Consider the following 23,748-nt stretch of genomic DNA (forward strand, 5'->3'; position numbering starts at 1 on the left):
CCCCTACTAATACAGTGTCCATGAGGCCACACTACCTATTCTGCTATAAATTGGGTGCAAGTGATCTCAGGGCCAGGCCCCATAGCTTTGAATTTCCCTGGATTGTTAAATACCATCTGTAGATCTTACCTTTATTAGCGTGTACATTAATGTATGAAGCAGGGGGATGATGTAATGTCTATAATCTCCTTTTTCTGCCTGCAAAATCAAGCCAAACAGTTAACTAAAGCTCATGCTGTTTAACGACTTGCTGACTGGTGAAGCAATTGAGTGGTGTTTGCATCAGAGGAAGGAAATCCAAATGAAATGCTGAGCACACCCTAGTCTTTTAATGCACAAAGGCTGAATATCAGCAAGACAGAAATGCAGCAGCCTGCCAGCTTGGTCCAAGTTCTCAGTCCAAATAAATGTCACCATTTGCCTGCCAGTTTAACAGGAAGACTCTTAAAGCAGCGAGCTGGCCAACATTTTGAGTCTGGAATGATGCTAATGGTCACCAGATTTGTTTCTAGTTACTGGGAGGCCCAAGGATTTGTAGAGATTCATGTTTCTTTTATTAATGAGGAACTGAATTGTGCTCCCACCCCCAAGCACATTTCAATAGATTGACAAAGACAGGCTCTGTCTCAAGCTGACCCCTACATGCCACTGCTCAGTTGAGTGTAGATAATGTCTGAAGAGACACACAACACAGCGTGTGTGTTACAGTCTTTCCTATATTGTTTAAGGGGGTTTCAAGTGCCAGATCTGTAACTGCCCAGTGACAGAACTTTCTTTGTTTGTAACACAATACAGTAGCTCCTCACTTAACTTCATCCCAGTTAATGTTGCTGTTTCGTTGTTATGTTGCTGATCAATTAGAGAACATGCTCATTTAAAGTTATGCAATACTCCCATATAACATTGTTTGGCAACCACCTGGTTTGTCTACGGCTTGCAGAAAGAGCAGCCTGTTGGAGCTAGTTAGTGGGGGCTTGAAACCAGGGTTGACCAGCAGCCCCCCATCAGCTCTCTGCTCCCCTAAGTTCCCTGTGAGGTAGCCGCCCAGCAGGCTATCAATTGCCGGCAGTTCAGCTGTCCCTCCCCCCACTGCCATGTGCTGCTCCTGCCCTCTGCCTTGGAGCTGCTCCCAGGAGCCTCCTGCTTGCTGTGCGGGGGGAGTGGGGAAAGAAGGGTGCTAATATCAGTGTCTCCCTCCCCCCACACTCCTGCCGCACATCCCCCTGCTCCTTTACCCAATCTCCACAGAGCAGGGGATGGGGGAGACACACACAGGGCTCAGGACAGAGCAAGCTTGCTGGCGGCAGCCTCTGTCTCAACTTGCTGATCTACGTAAAAGGGCAATGTACTTAGAGTGGGCTCAGTGTACTTAAAGGGGAAATGTGCATCTCTCTCTCTCTCTCACACACACACACACACACACACACACACGGTGTGTGCCTCTGTATCTCTCTGCCATGCTGTCTCCCCTCCCTCCATTCCTGCTGCCTTGTAGCTTGTGAGGCTACATTAACAACATGTTAACCTTTGAGAGCTCAGCCAAGTGCTAGTTCATCATTTAGCAGTAAGGCATTCCCTGGGAAATATCCCACCCTCTTCCACCCTCTGACTCTACCACCTCAACCAAGCTTCACAAACATTGCTGTGTACAGTATTAAATTGTTTGTTTAAAACTTATACTCTCTCTGTGTGTGTGTGTGTGTGTGTGTGTGTTGTTAGGATATAGATATTCAGGTCTGTCTGCAAAGGCCTATACTTTAAGAATTTAGATGTATTCTTATCATTTAGCTAGTTATAGAAGTATAAAAGAAAGAATCAAAATCACTGTCTGTGTAATGGCCTTCTCTTACTGTGACAGGCTAAGGCCTTCAGCTAAAATGTACTTAGGCAGCCATAAGCTGGGAAGTGTGTGGTCACATCCTCACATTCCAAACTAGTCACATTGAAATAAGGTGCTATTGAGTTATTAGGAATACATTTCTGTCCTGATATTCCTATCACCGCCAGAGAAAGGGAAGAGCCTAGAAGATGTAAAAGGAAACAGTTTGATCGCATCCTGTCTGGCAAGAACTCACTTATCAATAGACACAGCTGGAGAACCCTTATGTCTGTATAGATGTAGTTGTGAAATCCTCACTTCTGTATTGTTTTGTATGTTTATTTGCATAGTCTCTGTCTGGTTCTGTAATTGTTTCTGTCTACTGTATAATTAATTTTCTTGGGTGTAAATCAATTAAGGTGGTGGGGTATAATTGGTTAAATAACCATGTTACAATATGTTAGGATTGGTTAGTTAAATTTCAGTAAAATGATTGGTTAAGGAATAGCTAAGCAACACTCAGGTTTTGCTATATAGTCTGAAGTCAATCAGGAAGTGGGGGGGGAATGGGAACAGGGACTGCAGATGGGGGAATTGGGATCACGTTTTGCTAAAGAGGCAAATGGGAACTGGATGAGAACAGGAACAGGGACACAGGCAAGGTTCTGTGGTGTCAGAGCTGGGAAAGGAGACACTAAGGAAGGAAACTGGAATTGTGCTTGTTGGAAGTTCACCCCAATAAACATCAAATTGTTTGCACCTTTGGAGTTCGGGTATTGTTGCTCTCTGTTCCTGCGAGAAGGACCAGGGAAGCAGGAGGGTGAAGGAATAAGCCCCCTAACGTACGTGTGTGTGTGTGTGTGTGTGTGTGTGTGTGTGTGTGTGTGTGTGTGTGTGTGTGTGTGTGTGTGTGTGTGTGTGTGTGTGTTGAACAAAAGGATTCGCTTAACATCGTTTTGCTTAAAGTAGCATTTTTCAGGAACATAACTACAATGTTAAGTGAGGAGTTACTGTTTTGGGGTTTAGGCAGCTTTGTGTGATAAGCCTGCTCCCCAAGAAGGGAGCAGGCAAGTGTTTCTAGCAGAGCCGGTCAGGATTTTTTTTCAAGTGAAAAATGGCTACAATGTAAAATTTCTGGTTAAAAAAAAAAAAAAGGGTTTTCAGCAACTGAAAACCAAAACACTTTGTTTTTAGCTTTTCAACCCCCTCTGCTCCATAACTTAATGCAAAATTGATATTTCCCATGGGAAGTTCTGTTTACACCAGAAAATAACCATTTCCCATTGAGAAAACTTCTTGATGGAAAATTTCCAGTTAGCTTTAGTTTCTGATCCTGCACAGCAGAAACAGAATACAGGTTGCTGCATCAACCCCTGCAAAGGGCCAGAGCAGTATGCAGCAGACCCACCATAGCTCTGAGCCCTGAATAGCGAATGCCCGGGCTGCCAACCCTTAGGGGTTCAAAAGAGAAAATTCCCCAGAAAAAAAAACAGATTTACTTCGTCTAGAAAGGCTCACGGACTCTAGTGTCTAATGCAAGTATAACACCCTGGCCTAGTGTGAGTGCTAATGTCTCTGGCTAATATCCTGTCACAGCAACCATCCAGTCTGCTGCTGTGGGCCAGGTACAAGAGTTCCGCCTTTGCTTAGACAGCAAGAGCTTGTGCTTTTCCTCACTGGAGAGCCCAGGTTTGATCCTTGCTGCGAACTCTGATAGCTGTGATTTGTAGCACTAGTACAAATGGCATAATAACCTGGAAGGAGCAGTGACTGTGTGTCAGCTAAGAAGCACGAAATCAGCTGCAGCCGCATCAACAATCAGGTATACGACAATTCCAGCTGACCCCTCTCACTTTACACCTCCCCAGCTCTCACACATTTCCACACCTTTTCATTCTCTGCTTTCCCCTGCCAGCCTTCCCTTGAGAGACCAACTCAGCAATGGTGGTGGAGGGGAACAGGAAGCACACCTAGCCTCTGCTAATGGAGAGGTCTCACTATATCTGCTCTGATCATTGAGGTAAGGTGCCTGCTGCATTCACTCTGGCAAGCAGCATGCGGTGGTTTCTGTTTCAGACTGAGACCTTTATTTTATAAGAAGAGCGCCAGAACCCAACCCTTGCTAAAGAGATGGCATCAAGTGTCAGCCAGCCAGCCTAAGGGCTGCAGCACTGGCAAATCAGATGCCAGTGCCACCGCAACATGACCATAGCATGGAAATCTGAGATTATACCCAGAGATAAACACCAGGAGCCAGGTGTGCGTGTGGGTGGGTGCAGACGGAAAAGCAGATGCAAAGGATTTCTGCTCCCTCCTCCCCCTGCCTAAGGCCTTATGGCTGTCAGAAGGGCAACAAAGAGAAGGGATCTATGGCCTCACTCCATCTCTGTAGCAGCCTGCAGAGCAGACAGAGAACACCATGGGGAGCAGCTTGCACTGCCCCCCAGCTCAGGGAGAATAGCCCCGCAGCCATGCCCCTAGCACCTTGGGGCCCCCAAGCCAGGTCCTGGGAGCAGCTCTGTACTGGCTGGGGAGAGCTCCATCAGGGAGAGTAACCTCAGGGGGCATTTCCGCCCACTTAAGGCCCCTTGACACTGGTCACACACATTTATTACCAGTATAGCTATTTCAATTGGGTGTGTGTGTGTGTGTGATTTTTTAGCAATACAGATTTTCTGGTACAGTCCCTAGTGCTGATGCAGTTATACTGCTATAAAGGTACCTTATATTGATATCGTTTATTGGTCTTCCCAACAGAAATAAGCTAGACCAGCATAAGGCACCTTTATAGCAGTATAGCTGCATCCGCACTGGGGTGAGTGGTACTGCTTTGACTGCCCCGGTCTAGTTAGAGCAGCACACCTTTTGTGTGTAGACTAGGCCTCAGTGTCACTGAGAATCTGGCCCAGAGGCTTCAGCACTGCACAGAGTGGGCAGGCGAAGGCCCTGGCGCTAGGGGTGGGGTATCTTAGTAACGTAAGGAGAGAGGATAATGGCCGCATGGTAGGGCAGCATTCCAGGCCCAGACAGTCCTGGGGAGGGCAGACAGGACAGACCGGGTTCGCTCTAGGGGTGCAGGAGGGTGTAGAGCAGTTAGATTATAAACAGGAGTCACAGTGTGAGATATTATAGGTATGCTGGGCTTTGGGCCAGAAGATGAATGTAAGAACATAAGAATGGCCCTGCTGGATCAGACCAAAGGTCCATGTAGCCCAGCATCCTGTCTTCCAATAGTGGCCAGTGCCAGATGCCCCAGAAGGAATGAACAGAACAGCTAATTATCAAGCGATCCATCCCCTGTTGTCCATTCCCAGCTTCTGGCAAACAGAGGCTAGGGTCACCGTTCCTGTCCACCTTGGCTAATGGCCATTGACGGACCTATCCTCCATGAATTTATCTAGTTCTTTTGAACCCAACAAAAACAGGTAAGGAAAAACAGGAGGTGAGATATTGGGGTTTCTCAGCCTCAATAGGATAGGGAACTGGCATACAGTCTGTGATCTGATCAGCAGCCTGCTTGTGGGGAGAGGTGGCGATGTGTAGGTCAGATGGGTGGAGGGGAAGGTCTATGGTGTAGGCATAGGTGGGCCTTGACACAGAGTAGCCATGCAGCTTCTTGTAGCACCTTAATTCTAAGATACCAGACATTCAGACATTTGTCCTTTAACCACAGCACTGTGTTTCCCAATTCAGGTGACACCAAACAAATCAGGTCCTTGTGATAAACCCGCTGAGCAGCTGGAAGCCAGGACGGGGCAGTGTGGTGAATCTGCTAAGGGTGACTCTCCCACTGCTCTCCTTCTCCAGCCACGGAGGGAGATAGGTCATGGGGGCTGGGGAAGAAGTTCCATGGCTATTGAGAGGGCAGCTGGGGTCCCTGGGAGAAGCGTGGTGGAAGGCAGTTGGTAGATTGGTATCTGGACCCACTCACCCAATTAAGTATTTTCAGGGCTTCTCCAAATTGTGGTGCTCACAGCATGCCACCAAATTACAGGAATGAGGCTGGTGACCACACACCCTCCCTGGTGACAGAGGAAACATTGCAGGGCAGAAACACAGATCAGCCCCCCCAGTAATTGCAGACCTCTACTGCCCCCTGGTTTGGCCATCCCAGGCACTGAGCTGTGCAGTTAACATCTCCGTGCTCAGAGTCAGAGCTCCAGAGACGGCTGGGATCTTCCTTCTCAGCAACATCCATAACAGCAGGAAGAGGCTGCTGCAGGCATAGAGCTGGCCTAGTAACCCAGTCAGAGATGCCATGCTAAGAAGGGCCATATAAAGCCATAGTGAGATGGCTATGCTAGACACGGACCAATTCGGTACCAGGCACCAATGGCAGACATTGTTCTCTCTTCTTACCCTTTCCAACTCTTTCACCAGGATTTTAACCAAGATGGCGCTGTTGAGGGGATTCCGATCAATTTTCTTATGCAAGGTCCAGCGCAACATCCCTGTGAGATCAAGAATAAGGGGAAAGGTCATCCAGCAGAAAACAGTGCTAAGGAGGGAGTGCACCATGGTAGCTAGGGGTAGGAACTAAGCCATGAGACCGGCATTCTAAGCCTGGCTCCACCACTGGGGCATGTGCATTCTTGGTCCTGCCACAGCGCAGGGGGCTGGAGTCGATTCCTTCTCAAGGCCCCTTCCAGGCAGCCCTATGTTTATATGATTCTGTGATTTTTGCTGGTATAAGCTGCATCTTTTCTAGGGGTTTTTGCCAGTTTACAGCTTGTAATTTATAACCAGCAAACCCTTTTAAGTGTAGACAGGGCCTCCATGGGGAAGTTTACTGGAATAAATATACTGGTACAAATATACCGCAATAGCTATACTGGTAGAACTCATCATGTGGACACTTATTCTGGAATAAGTTTCAGGGTGGTAGCCGTGTTAGTCTGTATCAGCAAAAAGAACGAGGAGTCCTTGTGACACTTTAGAGACTAACAAATTTATTTGGGCATAAGCTTTCGTGGGCTAAAACCCACTTGGGGGAGCTATACGGCTGTAATTATAGTGGTGAGTTTCCCCATGCAGATAAGAAACCTTTAGTTACAGCAGTGCAGTTTCTGTGCCTGGATAAGTCTTACCTCCCTGAGCACTCTGATGGGAAGTTATAGTCCCAGGGCTTCAACGGAAGCCTCCCACACTTAACACTGCACACATTTCTCAATGGTGAGAGAAGAGAGATGCTATCTCTGAGCCACTGCCTTAGCCTTGGTAGCGCTGCCAGTACATGTGCACATCAGAACCGGAGAGCTGGTAGCAATGCGGAGTCTCATGCCAAGGGCAGTATCATCAATCCCAAGCAATCAAAAATCATCAGAAAGTCGGATTGTTTTTAAACCACATGATTTTTCATCCAGGGATAAATAGTGGATTCTTTTGATTTGCTTGCTGGGTTTTGAGCCGTTAGCTCACAGTGGGGTTCCATTTTCACCCTTTTCTCTGCCACCGTAATGTCTGGAAGCTGACTTTTTTAAAACAATTGTAGCGAAGAGTCTCCTGGCTATTTCCTGATCCCGGGAGCTGGGGCTCTAATGAAAATGACAGATATCATGTGACTTGAAGCAGAATCATGGAAGTTGGCAACACTTAAGAGTGTAAGCGCCTGGGGCAGGGACGGTCATTTTTATTTCCCCTAGTTTGTGCAGCACCTAACATAATGGGGTGCTGGGCCATGATTACAGATGCACAAACAACACTACCACCACCACCGCAGTGATGAAGAGATGACTATGCACAAACACTTCACCATGGTTACAACTGGTCTGGTCTTGGTTTTTAAACCAGTCAGAGAAACCAAGAAACAGCAGGCTGCCTCCAGGCATTAATTCCAATCTCCGAGTGACCGGGGCCAAGGCACAAAGTGTGTGTGTGTGTGGGAGGAGGGAGGCGAGTCCTCATCTCACTGCTATACCTCTGGAGCTATGCGTGCCTTGCTTTGTAAAAATTGTAATTAAATCCCTGACATGGGATTGGATAAATCCATGAATATAAGAATGGCCACACTGGGTCAGACCAAAGGCCCATCTAGCCCAGTATCCTGTCTTCCAACAGTGACCAATGCCAAGTGCCCCTGAGGGAATGAACAGAACAGGTCATCATCAAGTGATCCATCCCCTGTCGCTCATTCCCAGCTTCTGGCCAATAGAGGCTGGGGACAACATCCCTGCCCATCCTGACTAATAGCCATTGATAGACCTATCCTCCATGAATTTGTCTACAAGGTTGCTGGAACAATTTGTATAGTGGGGGTACTGAGAGCCATTGAAACAAACTGTAAACCCCGGAGATAATGGAAACCACTTCAAACCAGGGGGTTTATCTAGTTCTTTTTTGAACCCTGTTATAGTCTTCGTCTTCATCAAACATGCTCCATGGGGCTGGCCAAACAAAACTGCATCCTCACGGCTTCAAGGCAGAAGCCACTGCATAGCAAAGATATGAGTTTGGTCAGCAACAATGGGCTAGCTCAACAGCAGCCTGCCCGCCAGGCTCTCCCCATAATGTTACAGAACACAGCAACCCCGGCAGTCCTGGTCTGTAACTGGCAGCAGCATCCAAGAAGACAAAAGGTCATGGCACATGAGGGCTCCATCTTGAGCCCAGCAGAATGCCACCTGGACCCAGCTGCGACACTGCATGCTGAGACCTGCGGTCTCCATTATAGAGATGAGGGCAATGGGAATGTGTAAGAAAATGAGGCTGCTGGAATATTATCAATAAGGCACCGGACAGGGCAGTGGTTGGGCCCCTCTGGCTCAGACTTCCAGCTTGAGATGTGACGGCATCCTTTGTGCACCTTCCCAAGCAGCAGCTGGGAATGTCTGCCCCATGCATCATCTAGTGGCAGAATTACATGGATCCATTTTGACTGACAAACACTAACAGACTCACTCCTGGGGTTACACTGTGAAAGCTGCACACGGAGATTGTAATGGTCTTCATTTTCCAAGCAGCTGGCAATGATTAGTCATGGAGCTAGATTCTACTCTCAGTCATGTTAGCACCAATCTGGAGTAACTGTGCTGGCTTCTGTTACTGACAGAGTAATAGATTAGACTTTGGCCCATGATACTGCCCTTGGCATAAGACTCCGCACTGCTGCCAGCTTTCCTGGGTTCTATACTTGATTCTGTCTCTTACAGCAAACAAGGTGCTCTGGCTCTAAGCTTCATTTTACCCTGGTATAAAACAGAGATGACAACGCAGGCCCATGTCCCAGAGGAGATGGGGTGTGTAATGATTTCATGGTAAAAAGCCCTTTGACATCTTTGAAAGGAAGGGGCTACAGAAGGGCAGAAGAGTATTATTATTATCATCATCAATTTCGTCACATCTCTATACAGATTCATTGTCTATCGAGCATTCAGATTACCGTGGTTACCGTCACACAGACTTTGAAATGCTAGCTGCTGATAACGTACAATAGCGACAAGGATAAAATCCATATATTTCAATTTTGCAGAGACTGAGGATTCATTCAGGATAAGCTCTAATTTTAATTAATGGTAACATAGTCTGTGTATTCCCAGCAAGATCTATTTTAATTTTAATTCAGGCTGACAAGGCTCTGGAACCCAGTTGTTTGACTGACAGCGTAGGGTTTCAACTCTCCATAACTGGGGCACATAAATAGCCCCATTCAGCTGAGGAGCCAAAAGCATTTTACAAAAAAGGGTTTTGTTCCCATGTTACAAATGGGGAAACTGAGGCACAGATAAGTTCCATGAGTTGCCCAAAGCCATGAAATGACTCAGCAATGTAGCTGGGAATCAAGTTTCAGAGGGGTGGCCGTGTTAGTCTGGATCTGTAAAAGCGGCAAAGAGTTTTGTGGCACCTTATAGACTAACAAACGTATTGGAGCATGAGCTTTCATGGGTGAATACCCACTTCGTCGGATGCATGTACATATGCATGTAGCTGGGAATGAAACCCATGGTATCTGTCGCTCAGTGTCCTGGTCTAATCATCCAGCCCTGCGGATTAATGAAGGTTATTGGAGACCTTGTGCTGAAGGAGAATGGAGGAGGTTGGCTAGAGCTGCTCTGGAAGCATCATACAGAGTAGCTACAGTGAAGGCATAAGGAGATTTCACCGTAGGAGAAATGAGTGTCCAAAACCAAAAGTTGGTTGAAAATTTTAGTCCCTCTGGGACCAGCCTCGCAAGCCAAGTGCACACAAGGAGGTGAGAACGATGTAGAGCATCAGCCAGTGATTCAGTCTGAGTGCGGTGGGAGAATACTTGGCCACCGATGCTCTGGGGCCTCTGAACCCAACAAAATCAGAATAAACAGCCAGGACAATCTCTGATACTGACCTTGTCTGAGGCACAGAGAACAGGAGAGAGACAGTGCTGGGAAGCTGAGAGAGGGCCTGTCTTACCTCGCTCACCCTGGAAGGCATGATGGTGTCCATCGAGTTCTCGAAGGAGGGCACGGATGCTACGCAGAATGTCCGACTCCACCTCTAGTGCAAAAGGAGGGAAAGGATATGAGCAACCAGCACCGCTCTGCTATACTTGGGTAAATACTGGCACATGGAACAGACCAGCTCGCTGCATAGGCATAAGGTGCTTACTTTGTATCGCCTTCATTTAGGGTAGGTAGGAAGTGCCACAATTTTACAAAGGTTACAGAACTGGGGAACTCCAGAGATGGTCTCAATAGACTACGGCCAAAATGTTCAGACATGGTTACTACAGCTAAACTGCTAAATCCACACTGTGAATTCCCTGAGCCATACAGCCGTATAAGCAGCAAAGGGTCTATACAGAGTTTTTGCAACAGAAATTCTTTGAAGAATTGTTGAGAGTTCGCAGGAAAAAAATGATTTGGACACAGACCATCTGTAAACGAAGAACAGAAACTCCTTCACATTCGGGTGCAGCAGTAGCTTCTACGGAGCAATGCCGTTTGGCACCAGCTGAGTAGCTGGCCAGCAATGGAAGTATGGTCATCATGATAACTGCTCAGAATTTGGGGGTGGGGTAGAACAAGCAAAAAAAAATGTTATTCAGACCGAGTTCAGGTTGTAATACGTTGTAGGAAACCTTGTCAGAACGGTGTCGTTAACCCATTTGATATTTGAAAGTCAGGAAATTTAGAGTTAAGGTTCTTTCGGAAATCTTAACTCTGTTCTCCTCACCCAACCTGTATGCCTATGTCCTTCAGGCACTGCGTAGCCACTACACTTCAGATAAAAGACATACACTCGTCACTTATATTGGACGCTTTCTGTAGGAAGGACTATCTTTCTCGCCTGTGTTTGCACAGCCCCTAAAACAACAGGGCTCTGCTCCATGACTGGCAAGCGCTGCTAGGCAATAATACAAATAATAACAACCACTGTACTGCCCCACTCTACTGAGTGAAGTACAAACTCTCTCGCCCACCATACAGGAGCCAGTGACATTCAGCATATTGCCTGTTTCCTTCCATTTATGAGCCAACCCGCAGACCCGCCTTCCGCCTGAGGTCAAAAAGCCTGTCACATATTACCCTCTGTGTACAAATAGCTCCCTCCCATGGTCACAATACCACAAAGCCTGTCTGAGTTGTTCAGTCACCATTCCATATAAACCACAAACTGCCTTCTGCTCAAAAAATGAGAAACAACGCTATCGCCATCCTAGTCGCCTTCCTGACACGGTTCTGAGACCACGACACTCAACGACAGCTATATGTTGTGCTCAGCCTGGCACCATGCACCCTGCACATACTGGTCTCAGACCTTCAGAGAGCCCTGTTTTCCTAGGCAGGTTATAAACACAGAGGAGCCATAGGGAAGCAATGAATTCCCCTTGGACATCTCTCTGACACATACGGAACTAAGGGCCATGATAGAGGGGGCTCTGTAGGGAGCAACCCACAAAACAGCTAAGTACAGGAGAAAGACTAGGCAGGAAATCTAGTAATCAAGTTAATAATCAAGGAACTTCCAGGAGGATAGTAAGTTTGGACCAGTTGTTCTGTCTAAGTGTGTAAAAGTAATAGGGTGGGCCAAGTGTCTGATTCAAAGCCCATTGGAGTTAATATGGAAAGATTCCCATTGATTTCAATGGGCTTTGGATCAGGCCCTACAGCAGCAAAAATTCAATCAAAACCCAAGCTCTCTGCTGTTTTAAAATCAGTATGTCAGTCTGACACCCACAGACTAGCTTCCAGGGACTTAGTGAGTGTCATTAATATCTAGATCCAATTTGCTGAGAGCTGGGAGAAGGCAGGCATGGCGAAAGAAGAGAAATAATCTTCAGATGAATCAATTAAAGCTGCTTTGTTCCATAGCTGTAAAAATCCTGCTCCAGGACCCCAGAGGCATCTTGTCTTTCTCTTCATTAAAATAATCCACTAATTAATTAAAAAGAGATAATGCATTAAGATAATTAAAGATAATTCAGATTTGCATTCATTCTTTGCAAAGGGCCTTTGTACTTTCTTTCTCTACAGGAAGATGCAGAAGGGAGTTTGCAAAACATTCCTTGACTCAGAATACAACAGTTTCATTCTCTTAACCTGGACCATAACTTGCATCCAGTTCCACTGATATGGACCAAACTGCAGCCTGTGATGATCCTGGAGGTCTATATTTTACATTATGGGACTGAAAGCAAGTAGCATTCCCACCTTCTTCCTAACAGAATTATACACACAACCTGGCCAAAATTTACCATCCTCTTGGGATTTCCTTTATTATTAATTGCATTACCAAATTTCCTGCCAAATGTGCAGAGTGGATTTTGGCAGGCTGAGCACAGTGTGCAGGTGTAGGTGTCACGGTCTCAGAACCACGCCAGGAAGGCGACTAAGATGACAGTGATAGTGGTGTTTCTAATTTTTAGAGCAGAAGGCGCTTTGTAGTTTATGTGGAATGAATGGTAACTGAGTGTCTGGGACAGGCTTTGTGAAAGAAGAGTCAGCATGGTGGAATTGTGAATGGGGAGGGAACTATTTGTGATTTGTACATATGTGAAAATGCTATGGTTTCCTGACCTCAGTTGGAAGGTGTGATGGCTCATAAATGGAAGGAATGAGGCAAAATGCTAAATGTAGCTGGCTCCTACGTGGTGGGGAAGAGAGTTTGTACTTCATTCAGCAGAGTGTGGTGCTGTACATCGAGGACTTCATCATAGGCCTTGTCTGCGCACAAACTGTCATCAGTTTAAGATATGTTTACACTACAGCACTGCAGCTATGCCGCTGTATGCTGTAGGGTAGACACTTGCTATAGTGATGAAGGATTTTTCCATCAATGTAGTAAATCCACCTCCTTGAGAGGTGGTAGCTAGGTCGAAGAAAGAAATCTTCTGTTCACCTAGCGGTGTCTGCACCAGGGCGTAGGTCAGCTTAACTACAACTCTCAAGGGGGAGAATTTTTCACCCTCATGAGTGGCATAACCAGTTCAACTAAACTAGGTTTCAGAGTGGTAGCCGTGTTAGTCTGTATCAGCAAAAAGAATGAGGAGTACTTGTAGCACCTTAGAGATTAACAAATGTATTTCGGCATAAGCTTTCGTGGGCTAAAACCCACTTCATCAGATGCATGTAGTGGAAAATACAGTAGAAATATATGTACACAGAGAGAGAGAGAGAGAGAGAGAACATGAAAAAATGGGGGTTGCCATACCAACTCTAACAAGACTAATCAATTAAGGTGGGCTATTATCAGCAGGAGAAAAAAAACTTTTCTAGCGATAATCAGGATGGCCCATGTCAAACAGTTGACAAGAAGGTGTGAGTAACTGTAAGGGAAAAATTGTTTTTAGTTTGTGTAATGACTCATCCACTCCCAGTCTTTATTCAAGCCTAACTTAATGGAGAGTCAGATCCCTGGACATGTCAAGCTGAGTTTTTCGAAAGCTCTCTAATGGGATCCAGGTGCCCGATTCCCATTGAAAATAAAATGCCTGAGAATCGGGTGTCCCAGTCCCATACTGGCAGCTGGCAAATATTCCCATTCTTCTTTCCCCATGCATTTACCCCAGAGTGGCTACAGGGCACCTCAGTTAAGGATGCTTCTGTGAATTAAGGCCTCTTGAATTAAGGACTTTGTTGATAAGGCCACTTGAGCTAAGAGAGATAACGTGGGTGAGGTAGTATCTGTTATTGGACCAACAAGAGCAAAGCTTGTCTCTTTCACTAACAGAAGTTGGCTTATTAAACATGTGATGTTATCTGATTAAAATATGACCATGTAGATCATTGTTACTACCACTGTTATATAACTGCAACAGATTTTGTACAAAGTATGTCATGTAAAGAGTCAATGAAAAGGTTATTGTTTGATTATCCTATTTGTATGCATGTATAATTTTTATATCTAAAGTTATGAATATTGCCTGTAGACCTGTATTTCAAATGTATTCGCTTCTGTCATCACACCCATAAGGCAGCTTACTTCTTGTCTGGCCAGCACATTGTGAAGGGACTATTCAAGTTGAATGGCCTTTCAAAGAGCACTTAACTCACAATGGACCATACAAGAGGCTTATCCCTACCTGATGGACTTTCCTGTGGATGTTCTAGCTAGAATTTTACCTCTCTCTCATATCCTGGGACCAACAGGGCTACAACAACACTGCAACCAACTTTAGCTAAGGATGTGTTTGCTAAGGAGTTCTGGATTAAGGACACCTCGATTAAGGAGGATGAGTAAGGTTGCTGCACCTCCTAGGATGACGTGGGGTGCACTCCTTCCTTTCCAGTTAATTATAAGTATGTGCCGATAATTAGCCAGCTGGCTCTAGGCAGTATTTTCCTTGTCCTAGCTACAGCACTGATGGATAGCTAAAAGCTAACTGCACTGTACCATGATACCGTAACTGAATTACAGGTATTGTGTGGAGTGACGCCTATCCGGGAATTCAAGTTGCATTTTCCATTCTAAAGGGCCTGTCCCAGATGCTTATAAATTTTCAAACATTTACCTCTCAGGCTGAAATTTTCCACATTTGGTCTTGGGCCCAAAGCAAATTTTCTCAGGAAGCCTGAGTGAAAATGGATGAGCCATTTCTGAGCACCCAGAGATTTTTGTCATTATAAACAAATATCCATGTTTGCAATCTTTGTGTGATCAGCTCTAGCACTGGGCGAACCAGCATCATAAAATCTGAATAGTGAATGTAAGCTGGAGGCTTAAACAGCCCTGTGCAGAGAGCCAGCAAAAGGCCCTTGAATTACTTAAGTCCCACGTACATCCTCAAAAGAGCATCTAAGTGGGACTTGTAAAGACACTGAGCTGGCCTCAGGAGACCTGCATTCAATCCCCTGCTCTGCCACAGGCTTCCTGCATGACCTTGGACAAGTCACTTAGTCTCTCTTTGCCTCGGTTCCCCCATCTGTACAATGGGGACAATAATCTTTCTTTTGTCTGTCTTGTCTATTTCACCTTGGGCTCTCAGGGCAGAGGCTCCTTCTCACTGTGTGTCTGCATGGTGTCTAGCACAATGGGGTCCTGATCTTGACTGGGGCCTCTAGGTGCTACAGCCACACAGATAGTAACAGCTTAGACAGTGTATTAATACCTGTGAGGTAGGTAGGTAAATGTCATCTCTACTTTACACAGGGGGAAACTGAGGTACAATGAAAGGAAAGGAAATGGGACTAGAACCCAGTCCTACAAGCAGCCTTTCTCCTAGACTGCCAACCCTGCACCTTAGCCATACCACCATCTGTCCTCCCTGGGCCCACAGCAGTACCAGCCCAACAGAGCAACCTCCTTAGTCATTAGATGGACTTATTTCTCACCCAGCCTCTCGCTGTGCTGAAGTGCCTAGGGCTGTCTTGGCCAGCTTGCCTTTCCCTGCTGCCTCAGCCCACCCACTCAAGGACATTGCTGATGATCACAGACCTGTGTTCTCCATGAATGGGCAGGGAGCAGACGTGTCTGTCTCAGAACTTCTTGAACAGTAGGGTGAGCAGGTGGCAGCTTCTCACTCAGCATTTGCATGGCCTTGCGTCCTGTGTCTCACCTGCAAAACAGAGAGACGCAGGTGAAATCTCAAGAGGAAGGTGGGATCAGACCAGCTCAGATGTGAAAATGAGAGAGGGACAGGGCACAAATAGGGAGATGCCACCAAAATGGGCAGCCACAATGGGTGACAGCCAGGTTCCCAGGAGAGCTCAGCGTCCACCAGGGAGCCCATGGGCCCTAATAGCCCTCTTTTTCCAGCCTCAGCAGGGGCCATGCATTGAGTGAGCCATGGAGGAGTCTGGCTGCTCATGCTGCCCCTGTTCTCAGGACAGAGAGAGGCCTTTAGTCTCTGGGGCATTCAATCTGCACTGCTCACCATGGGAGGTCTCATCTAGGCCCTTCTGAGCTGCTGGTCTCTTACTAGAATCTCCTCAGGACCTGCAAGCTTGTCTCTGTGACCAGGCCTGTGGCAGCCTCCCAGAGGGGACAGGAGAAGACCTGCTTACACCCCTGCTGCACAACCCCCAGCTCCCTGTGCAGGCACACCAGAGATTGGCTCTCGTTGGTGTCACCAGGACCAGAGACCTCCTAGGCCCCATCTGGAAGGACTGGCTGAACCCTGGGTGCTGCTCACACCATCTGCTCCATGAGGTGAGGGCTGCCTGCCCCTGCCTCTCTTACTTATCTTGAGCAGGCCTTGCAAGAGGGTGCACCCAACCTGTCCCTATCCCCTCACCCTCCAGAGCTCACCACTGGGCCCCTGCTCCACAAGCCCCAGCAGCCATGTCCAGTGCGCTACCTGAGCATGCTGAATGATATGCAGTCAGTCCATCTCTGAACCATGCCTAGGGAGTATCTCCATGTTCTCATGCCCCATACCATGCATTTCCTTACCCTCACGTCCCACCCCAACCCAGCTGCAGGATGTTCTACCATGGGACAGTCTTTATTCCACCCCAGTACCTCGGCCCACTGGGGATATTAGTTGGTAGCTCCTGCATGGAGCTGTGAACATGGGCATGGTTCGCAGGTGCCTGACATCTGTCCCTTCTGCCGTGAGATGCAAATGCCTACACCAGTGCACCAGGGTGCAGACCCTTTCCTGGCTCTCCAGAACCTCCTGCTGAAGTGCTGTCTGCACTTCTCCTCACATCTACTTCCATGCATGCAGCTCCCCCTCTGTGTCCCACAAAGGTATGAGAGCTCCTCGCTAGCCTCCTCCTGGGGCTGCCCATACTGGCCACTCACCAGCCCAGGACTAGGCGGTTCAGTGGGAGGAAGGTCTGCTCTGCAACCTCACGCCCTTTTCTCATTTCCTGGTCGTATCTAGGGTGACCAGATATCCCGATTTTATAGGGATTGTCCTGATTTTTGGGTCTTTTTCTTATATATGCTCCTATTACCCCCAGCTCCCATCCCGCTTTTTCACACTTGCTGTCTGGCCACCCCAGTTGTATCACACACACAGACAGAGTTCCTCTGGCCAACATCCATTGACTCCCTGGACTCTTTTCACCAAGCAGCAGTCGCTGTCTACAGCTCTCTGCTGGGTCCCCCTCTGCTACCCTGATTTTACACCTTTCATCTACACTCCCCTTCCCATGTTTTCAATTTTTGTTCCAAGCAACCAGTTGGCTCCTCGTTCCTCTGCCCCCTCCACCTGGGGGGGGGGCTTTTATCTTACCCCTCCCCACAGAATTCAAATAGGCTGCACAGCCCCCCAACAGGGCATCCACTGGAAACAAGCCAGGGGATCTGCAAGGAAGATTGGAAAAGGAGAAAGGGGACTCCCCAATAAAAGTGGGTAGGGATTTAACTCAGGCAAGCTAGCACCTGTCAGGGAAGCAGATTTGATGGGCACCGCAGGTGGATTTGCTAAGGCAGCAGCATAACTGCTGCAGCTGAAGCAGTCTCGACTAGGGGGAAAGCCCATGCCTAGCTTGAACTCCCTGCTGCCAGCACACAGCGAATGGAAGTGTAAAAGGTACACGCTGTCTCCTGCGCCCTCTTGCGGCCAGGCACTGCACTACAGGGAGACCCTGCCCTAATTTCCCTGATGCAGCCATCTGTAAGGTCAGCGAGGTTGATACATATTGAACCTCCTGAGGGTCTTGGTCATTAGCAGAAAATTCAGCAGCACCACAAGAAAGCCCCTCACCCAGGCTTCTTAGCAGGGAGGCAGACTCCAGCTGAGCATGTCAATCTCATGTTTATAAGGCCTTCCCAACTTGGATTCCCTCCTGGAGCCAGGGCTTTCCTGCCCTTTAATTGCAGGCTGGGCCTCCTGCAGCTCTCTGGAAGCTCCTTCCCCAAGGAGCACTGTTCCTGGGCAGCTCCCTCTCCCCACCAGCAACCCTGCCCCAGCTGAGCTCTGGCAGCCTTTCATCAGGCCCAGGTGCTCTTCAGCTAATTAGCTGCCAAGCAGCCACCTAGGCAGCTGCTCACAGGTGGGCTGAGATGGGCTTGTTCGCCTCAATGAAAACCATCACCCTGACTCTCCTCACAAGGGCCAGCCACCCCCTGGCAGGCCAACAAAGCAGAGACTGGTACCTAGTGCTTGTCATGTCTAAAGCAGCTTCACAGAGATGCTAATGGAAGAGCTTGCTCAGTGAGTAACTGACTTGCTGGTGCTGGGCTGTCCTGTGTTCTCCAACCAAACTGAAGGGAAGGTTGGGAGAGGGGTTCCCCTGCCTAGGATGACATGATGGCCTTCTTGTAGAAACACACTGCACAGCAGATCTGGGCCTTCGGAAGGGGCCTGGTGATACCAAGGGTCGGGGATTCTCCCAAAATAGCCCTTGGTAAATAGAACGCCCAGTCCCCACACAGCGTCTTTAAACCCCCCTCCATAACACACAAACACACACACACTCTGAATGGCACAAGCTGAGCTGTACATGGTCATCCAGATCTCAGCAATTATCCTGGTGTCAATCGAGCATCATGCCAGTGAAGTTCATGCGGCTGACTCTCTTTCAGCCTTCACCTTGCCAAGTCTTTTGCTCTAGTGCAAAGCGGGTGAGATGTTACCGCCCTGCTCTGCTAGGGCTTTCCAACCAGTTTGCACTGGTGCAAATGATGGTAGTTGCAATGGTGAGTGGGGCCCAGTGGGGCTATCCTGGGACACAAGCGTGTCTGGGTTAGAGGAAAATCTGTTCCATGCACATCTCAGAGGCACACTCACTTCAAGTCTGTTTGCCAGAGGGCTCTGCCTTGCTCCTTGACTGAGGGAGAAGAAATGGACAGATCCCCACTGTCCATTAGATTTCCCTCAGAGAAAGTGGTGGTGGGGTATTTCTGTAAGAACCCCAAGTTAAAATATTAGCAGCCCATCCCTGAGCTGAATATCGTTATTTCTGCTTTATATGTGGGGAAAAAGAAACCCAAGGAGATTAACTGCTCTCCCCAGGGCTGCCCAGGAAGTTAAGTGCTAGAGCCAGACATTGAACCCAGGTATCCAGTCACCCAGAGTCTGTTCTTCAGCTGACTTTGAAAAGTAGAGTAAGCTTTAACCTTCAGCTCCTCCTAGTGCTTCTCTCCTTCTGGATTTGGGCTCCTGCTGGATGCCCTGTCAGGGATCTAAATGACTTGATTTGAGGGATGAAACACACGCACACACACACACACGCTGCCTATGCTTTTCACCAAGACACGTGGTCCTGCAGCCAGCCAGGTGCGCAATGTACAAATCAGGTACATGACTGTCACAACACAGCAATGGGCAGCCTCACCTATACACAGTGATGAGTTCCCAAAATCCTAATAACCGGTTCCCTACCGGGTCCTCAGCGGCACTTCGGAGGCGGAGGGGGGGGCGCTGTGTGTCTTCACTTGCTCCGGGTTTTCGGTGGCATTTCGGCAGTGGGTCCTTCACCTGGAGCGAGTGAAGACCCCCTACCGCCGCCAAAGACCCGGTAGGGAACCACACAGTGAGTACAAGCCCCACGTGCCTGTCTCTCTGCCCATCCGACCCCAACCCAACCCAACGTCCTGCCCACAACTGCCCCCCTCAGAACCAGCAAACTCCCCCTCCCCCCCACTCCTTGTCCCCTGACCACCCCCTCCCGAGACCAGGAGTGAAAGTAGGTCCAGTGACTTACCCGTACGCAGGGGCCAACTCTGGCCCCCAGAAGGGGTGTGGCTGAGGGAGTCAGAGCCAGCCCCAGCCCACCCAATAAGGTAAGTGCCCCCCCACCAGGGTAGCAGCAGCCCAGGGCTCCAGGGGCTATTTAAAGGGCCCGGGGCTCCCCTGCTTCTATCGCCCCGACCCTGTAAATAGTCATGGGAGACCTGGGGAAGCAGCGGGGGCTCCAGTGGCTAATTAAAGGACCAGGGTAGCAGAGGCAGCTGGAGCCCCTGGCCCTTTAAATGACCCCTGTAGCCCTCCGCTACCGCTGGGCTCTGGGGGCTATTTAAAGGGCCCGGGGCTCCCCTGCTTCCACCGCCCTGGCCCTTTAAATAGCCGCCGGAGCCCTGGAGTAGTGGCGGTGGGGCTCCGGCGGCTATTTAAAGGGCCGGGGCAGTAGAAGCAGCCGGAACTCCAGACTTTTTAAATAGCCCCCAGAGCCCTGCAGCCCTACCCCAGGGCTCCAGCAGGGGGGCTCTGGTGGCAATTTAAAGGGCGTGGGACAGGACAGTCCCGCAGGCAGGATGTGGCCCGCAGACCGGAGTTTGCCCACCTGCTAGCCCCTTTAATAACTGGTTCTACATCGGCTTCTAAATTTAACAACCAGTTCTTGTGAACCAGTGCGAACCGGCTCCAGCTCACCACTGCCTATACAGGCCTCTGCTAGGGAAGACTTAACGCACTGGCTGTCCCGTTACGTAGGGAGAAGCAACACCACAGCCATCGCCACATCAAACCCCTCCTAATCACAGTCCAGTGGCTCAGAGAATCAGAGGCCATAAGGCAATCTCCCGCACAGCTCTGTCTGGGTCTTTGCAGGGCACCAAGAAAGAAGCCAGCCAGGAACCTGATGGCTTCCCCTGGCGCTGAGGCCTCATTGTTCTCTTCAGAGACAGGGAGAAAAACAAGAAGTGGAATAGGAAGGAAGGGAGATTTGTCTGCATCACACCACTATGCTCACTCTGGCATGCCTGGGACCTGGCCATCACTGCTCAGGAAGGCCAAGGACTGGGTTAGCGGTTCATGCTGCAGAGCACGGAGCACTGGCAGAGCTGTGTGCAGGAACAGGACTAGAGTAGCAAGGAGGCTGTGGGTTGGAACTGAGGGGCAACAAGACAGCTGGGTGTGGGGAGCCCAAGACTGGCATGGTGGGGGGTTCTGTGGGTCGAGAGTGAGGAGCATTGGCAGATCTATGTGAATGAGGAAGGTAAGCCCAGGAATGGATAGCAGGGGAGACTCGAGTCTGGCTTGAGGGACATCAGTAGAGCTGTATGGGGCCAGATCATGGTACGCTCAGCTTTAGCAAGTGCTGTCAGCCACTGACTTATAAGTGGACGTGCTCGGGTTGGCGGCAGGGAATGGGAGAAAAGAAGGAATTAATCTGGCAGCTTATCCACCAGCTAGCCAACCTGTCACAGGACAGTGAGTGACAGGGAGTGCCAAGGGAGGAGGAGGAGAAGTGGGGACCGGAGAAGGTACAGACGAGCATCGAGAGGGTTCTTTGTGCAGACACAAGCTCCAGAAACTTCCAAACTCTGCAGCAGCAAAGCCAGGCAGCATGGACAGTGACCAGATGAGCTCTGTCTGTGTCCGAGTAGGAAGGCTGTCTTGCTATATATGTGGAGCCTGCACACACTCAAAGACAGCCTGTTGTTCTGCCCTCCAGACAGCTGCCCTGCCCAGGAAAGGTCTGACATACCTCACTGAAGGACTAAGAACAATCCAGACCGCAGCCCGGGGCCAACCACTTCGATTGCCTCTCAACTACTGGCCCATACTCATGGAACAATGTGTTTCTCCACAGGGGCCCATGGGGGGAAGAAGCAAGCGTGACTGGTGGGTCTGTAGCTTCTTAGTCATGGCTCAGAGATGGGATCCTGGTCTGTGCTGGGGACCAGCCATTGCCACGGGGTCAGAGCAGGAGTGAGGGCAGGAGGAACTGGCCAGCCTGGGATGCTGGTGAACTACAGACTCCCAGATGGAGTGAAATCAGACCGGAGGATGGGGCATCTGAGGACCTTTGTTGTTTCCAAAGATCTGTAACTCTCAAGTACTTCAACAGTCAAGTTTCCGTGATTAGGAATCCCATTGCTAGGCCTGTGTCCCTTGTTCTTCTGCCTTGCTGTCCCTATAGGGGATAGTTAACGAGAAGGCCAGAGTGCCCACAGCCCTGGCAGAGCTCTGGGGTGCAGGTGTCACTGGGGGGCTCATGATGCCTGAGCCACTGGTTTCAGGGTCTAAGATGGTAAGGTGGCAGTGCCTCTGGACTAATGTCAGACAAGAGTGTGCCCTACAGATCCTAGACTCTGCCCAAACCCAGTTGACTTGGAAGCATATGGGACCCAGTGTTTGGGTGGACTCACAACAGACTGGTGACGGCACAGGGAGGGACTGTGCCAGGCTATAACGCCTATCACTAGCAATGGTTAAGAACTTGCTGGTGAAACAATTTTTTGACAAAAAATGCAGTTTCTGAAAAAATCAAAATTTTCCATGGGAAAATTTCAAATTTGCAATATGTATTCAAACCAAAATATTTCATCTTGGGTTGGTCCGACATTGAACTATATCTGCCTTGGGTGCTGCAATGCCTCATGGGAGCTGTATTCAAGGTGTATCATGCTTCCATTTTCCCATGGGCTCTTGGTCCAGACTACATCTCCCATAATGCAATGCAGTCACCCCTCTACCTGAGCCATGTGCTGTATTATGGAAGTCTCATGACTGTGGGGAGAGATGATTGGTTCCTGCTGAGAGTGGAAGGAGCATAATTTAAAGGTTTGCCCCCTCCATCAGCTTGAGTTACTCCCCCCCATGGCATGTCTGTGACGAACTGGGAATGTTCTTAATGTTTTCTCTGAATACTGTGTTGGTGCCTCAGTGTCCCCATGGCAGTTCTTAAGTATCAGTCTGGCTCACTGACCCCCAGAATGGACCCGGCCGAGGGGTCCGGTTCTCTGTATCTACAAGCTCTGTTTTAGACCCTGTTCCTGTCATCGAATAAACCTCTGTTTTACTGGCTGGCTAAGAGTCATGTCTGACTGCGAAGTGGGGGTGCAGGACCCGGTGGCTTCCCCAGGACCCCACTGAGGCGGGCTCGCTGTGGGAAGCGCCCGGAGGGGCAGAAGATGCTGAATGCTCCAAGGAGAGACCCAAGAGGTGAAGCCGTGTGAGCTTCTTGCCCTGAACAAGTCTGCTCCAAGGGAGAGGAGGCTCCCCAAAGTCCTGCCTGGCTTGGTGGGGAGCAGTTCCAGAGCATCGCCCGGTGACTCCGTGACAACGTGGAAGGAGCATAATTTAAAGGTTTGCCCCCTCCATCAGCTTGAGTTACTCCCCCCCATGGCACGTCTCCCCCCTCTTACCCTTAATGGCCCCTCCCTGCAGCTCCCAGCTGTTTGCTGCTGCCTCTCCCCAGGACCGCAGCTTGCAGCTCAACGGCTCCAGGAGCTGCCACACATGGAGGGGCCCAGTCGGCAAACTGTGGCAAAAATCGGGGGGGGGGGCACGTGACCCAACGTGTCTGCCATGTGTCACCTCTGACTGTGAGTGCAGGTGATTTAACAGCAAATAGACCTGACCCAAAATGTTTCAACATTTCCAAATCTAAATGTTACCGAAATATTGGGCTTGCCTAGCTGAGAGCCAATAACAGCCTGACAGGGATAACGAAAGATGCTTTTTACCCAAAAGACAAGAATAAGCTGTTCCTCCCAAAGTTAAACGGACCTGGGGGTTTGTGGAGGAACAAACATAAGTGGTAAAGTTATTTGAATAGGTAACAAGTGGACCCCCAGGTTGCCGTTATTTTTTACTATTGACAGCGTCTGTTTTTTTCACAGCCATCTCGTGTTGAGGTTGGGGCTGTTGTCCGGCACGTTGGTTTGGGCACTCT

At 49.0% G+C, this 23,748-nt stretch overlaps 1 protein-coding gene across 7 annotated transcripts in view; it reads right to left on the reverse strand.

Moving 5' to 3' along the window:
* Positions 1-23,748, reverse strand: part of PIK3R6 (phosphoinositide-3-kinase regulatory subunit 6) — a 75,763-nt gene that overhangs the window by 30,146 nt on the left and 21,869 nt on the right. For 6 of the 7 annotated variants that reach the window (XM_050919261.1, XM_050919265.1, XM_050919259.1 and 3 more), the window contains 4 exons: positions 15,668-15,788; positions 10,205-10,288; positions 6,179-6,270; positions 130-198 (listed from right to left, as the gene is read on the reverse strand). In XM_050919261.1, the coding sequence (XP_050775218.1) occupies positions 130-198; positions 6,179-6,270; positions 10,205-10,288; positions 15,668-15,680 (258 nt within the window). In that variant the 5' untranslated portion in view covers positions 15,681-15,788. The remainder of the gene's footprint in view (positions 1-129; positions 199-6,178; positions 6,271-10,204; positions 10,289-15,667; positions 15,789-23,748) is intronic. The other variant, XM_050919258.1, reaches the window with a different exon arrangement.

Source organism: Gopherus flavomarginatus, chromosome 12, assembly GCF_025201925.1.
Source record: "Gopherus flavomarginatus isolate rGopFla2 chromosome 12, rGopFla2.mat.asm, whole genome shotgun sequence".
In the NCBI taxonomy this organism is placed as follows: domain Eukaryota; kingdom Metazoa; phylum Chordata; order Testudines; family Testudinidae; genus Gopherus; species Gopherus flavomarginatus.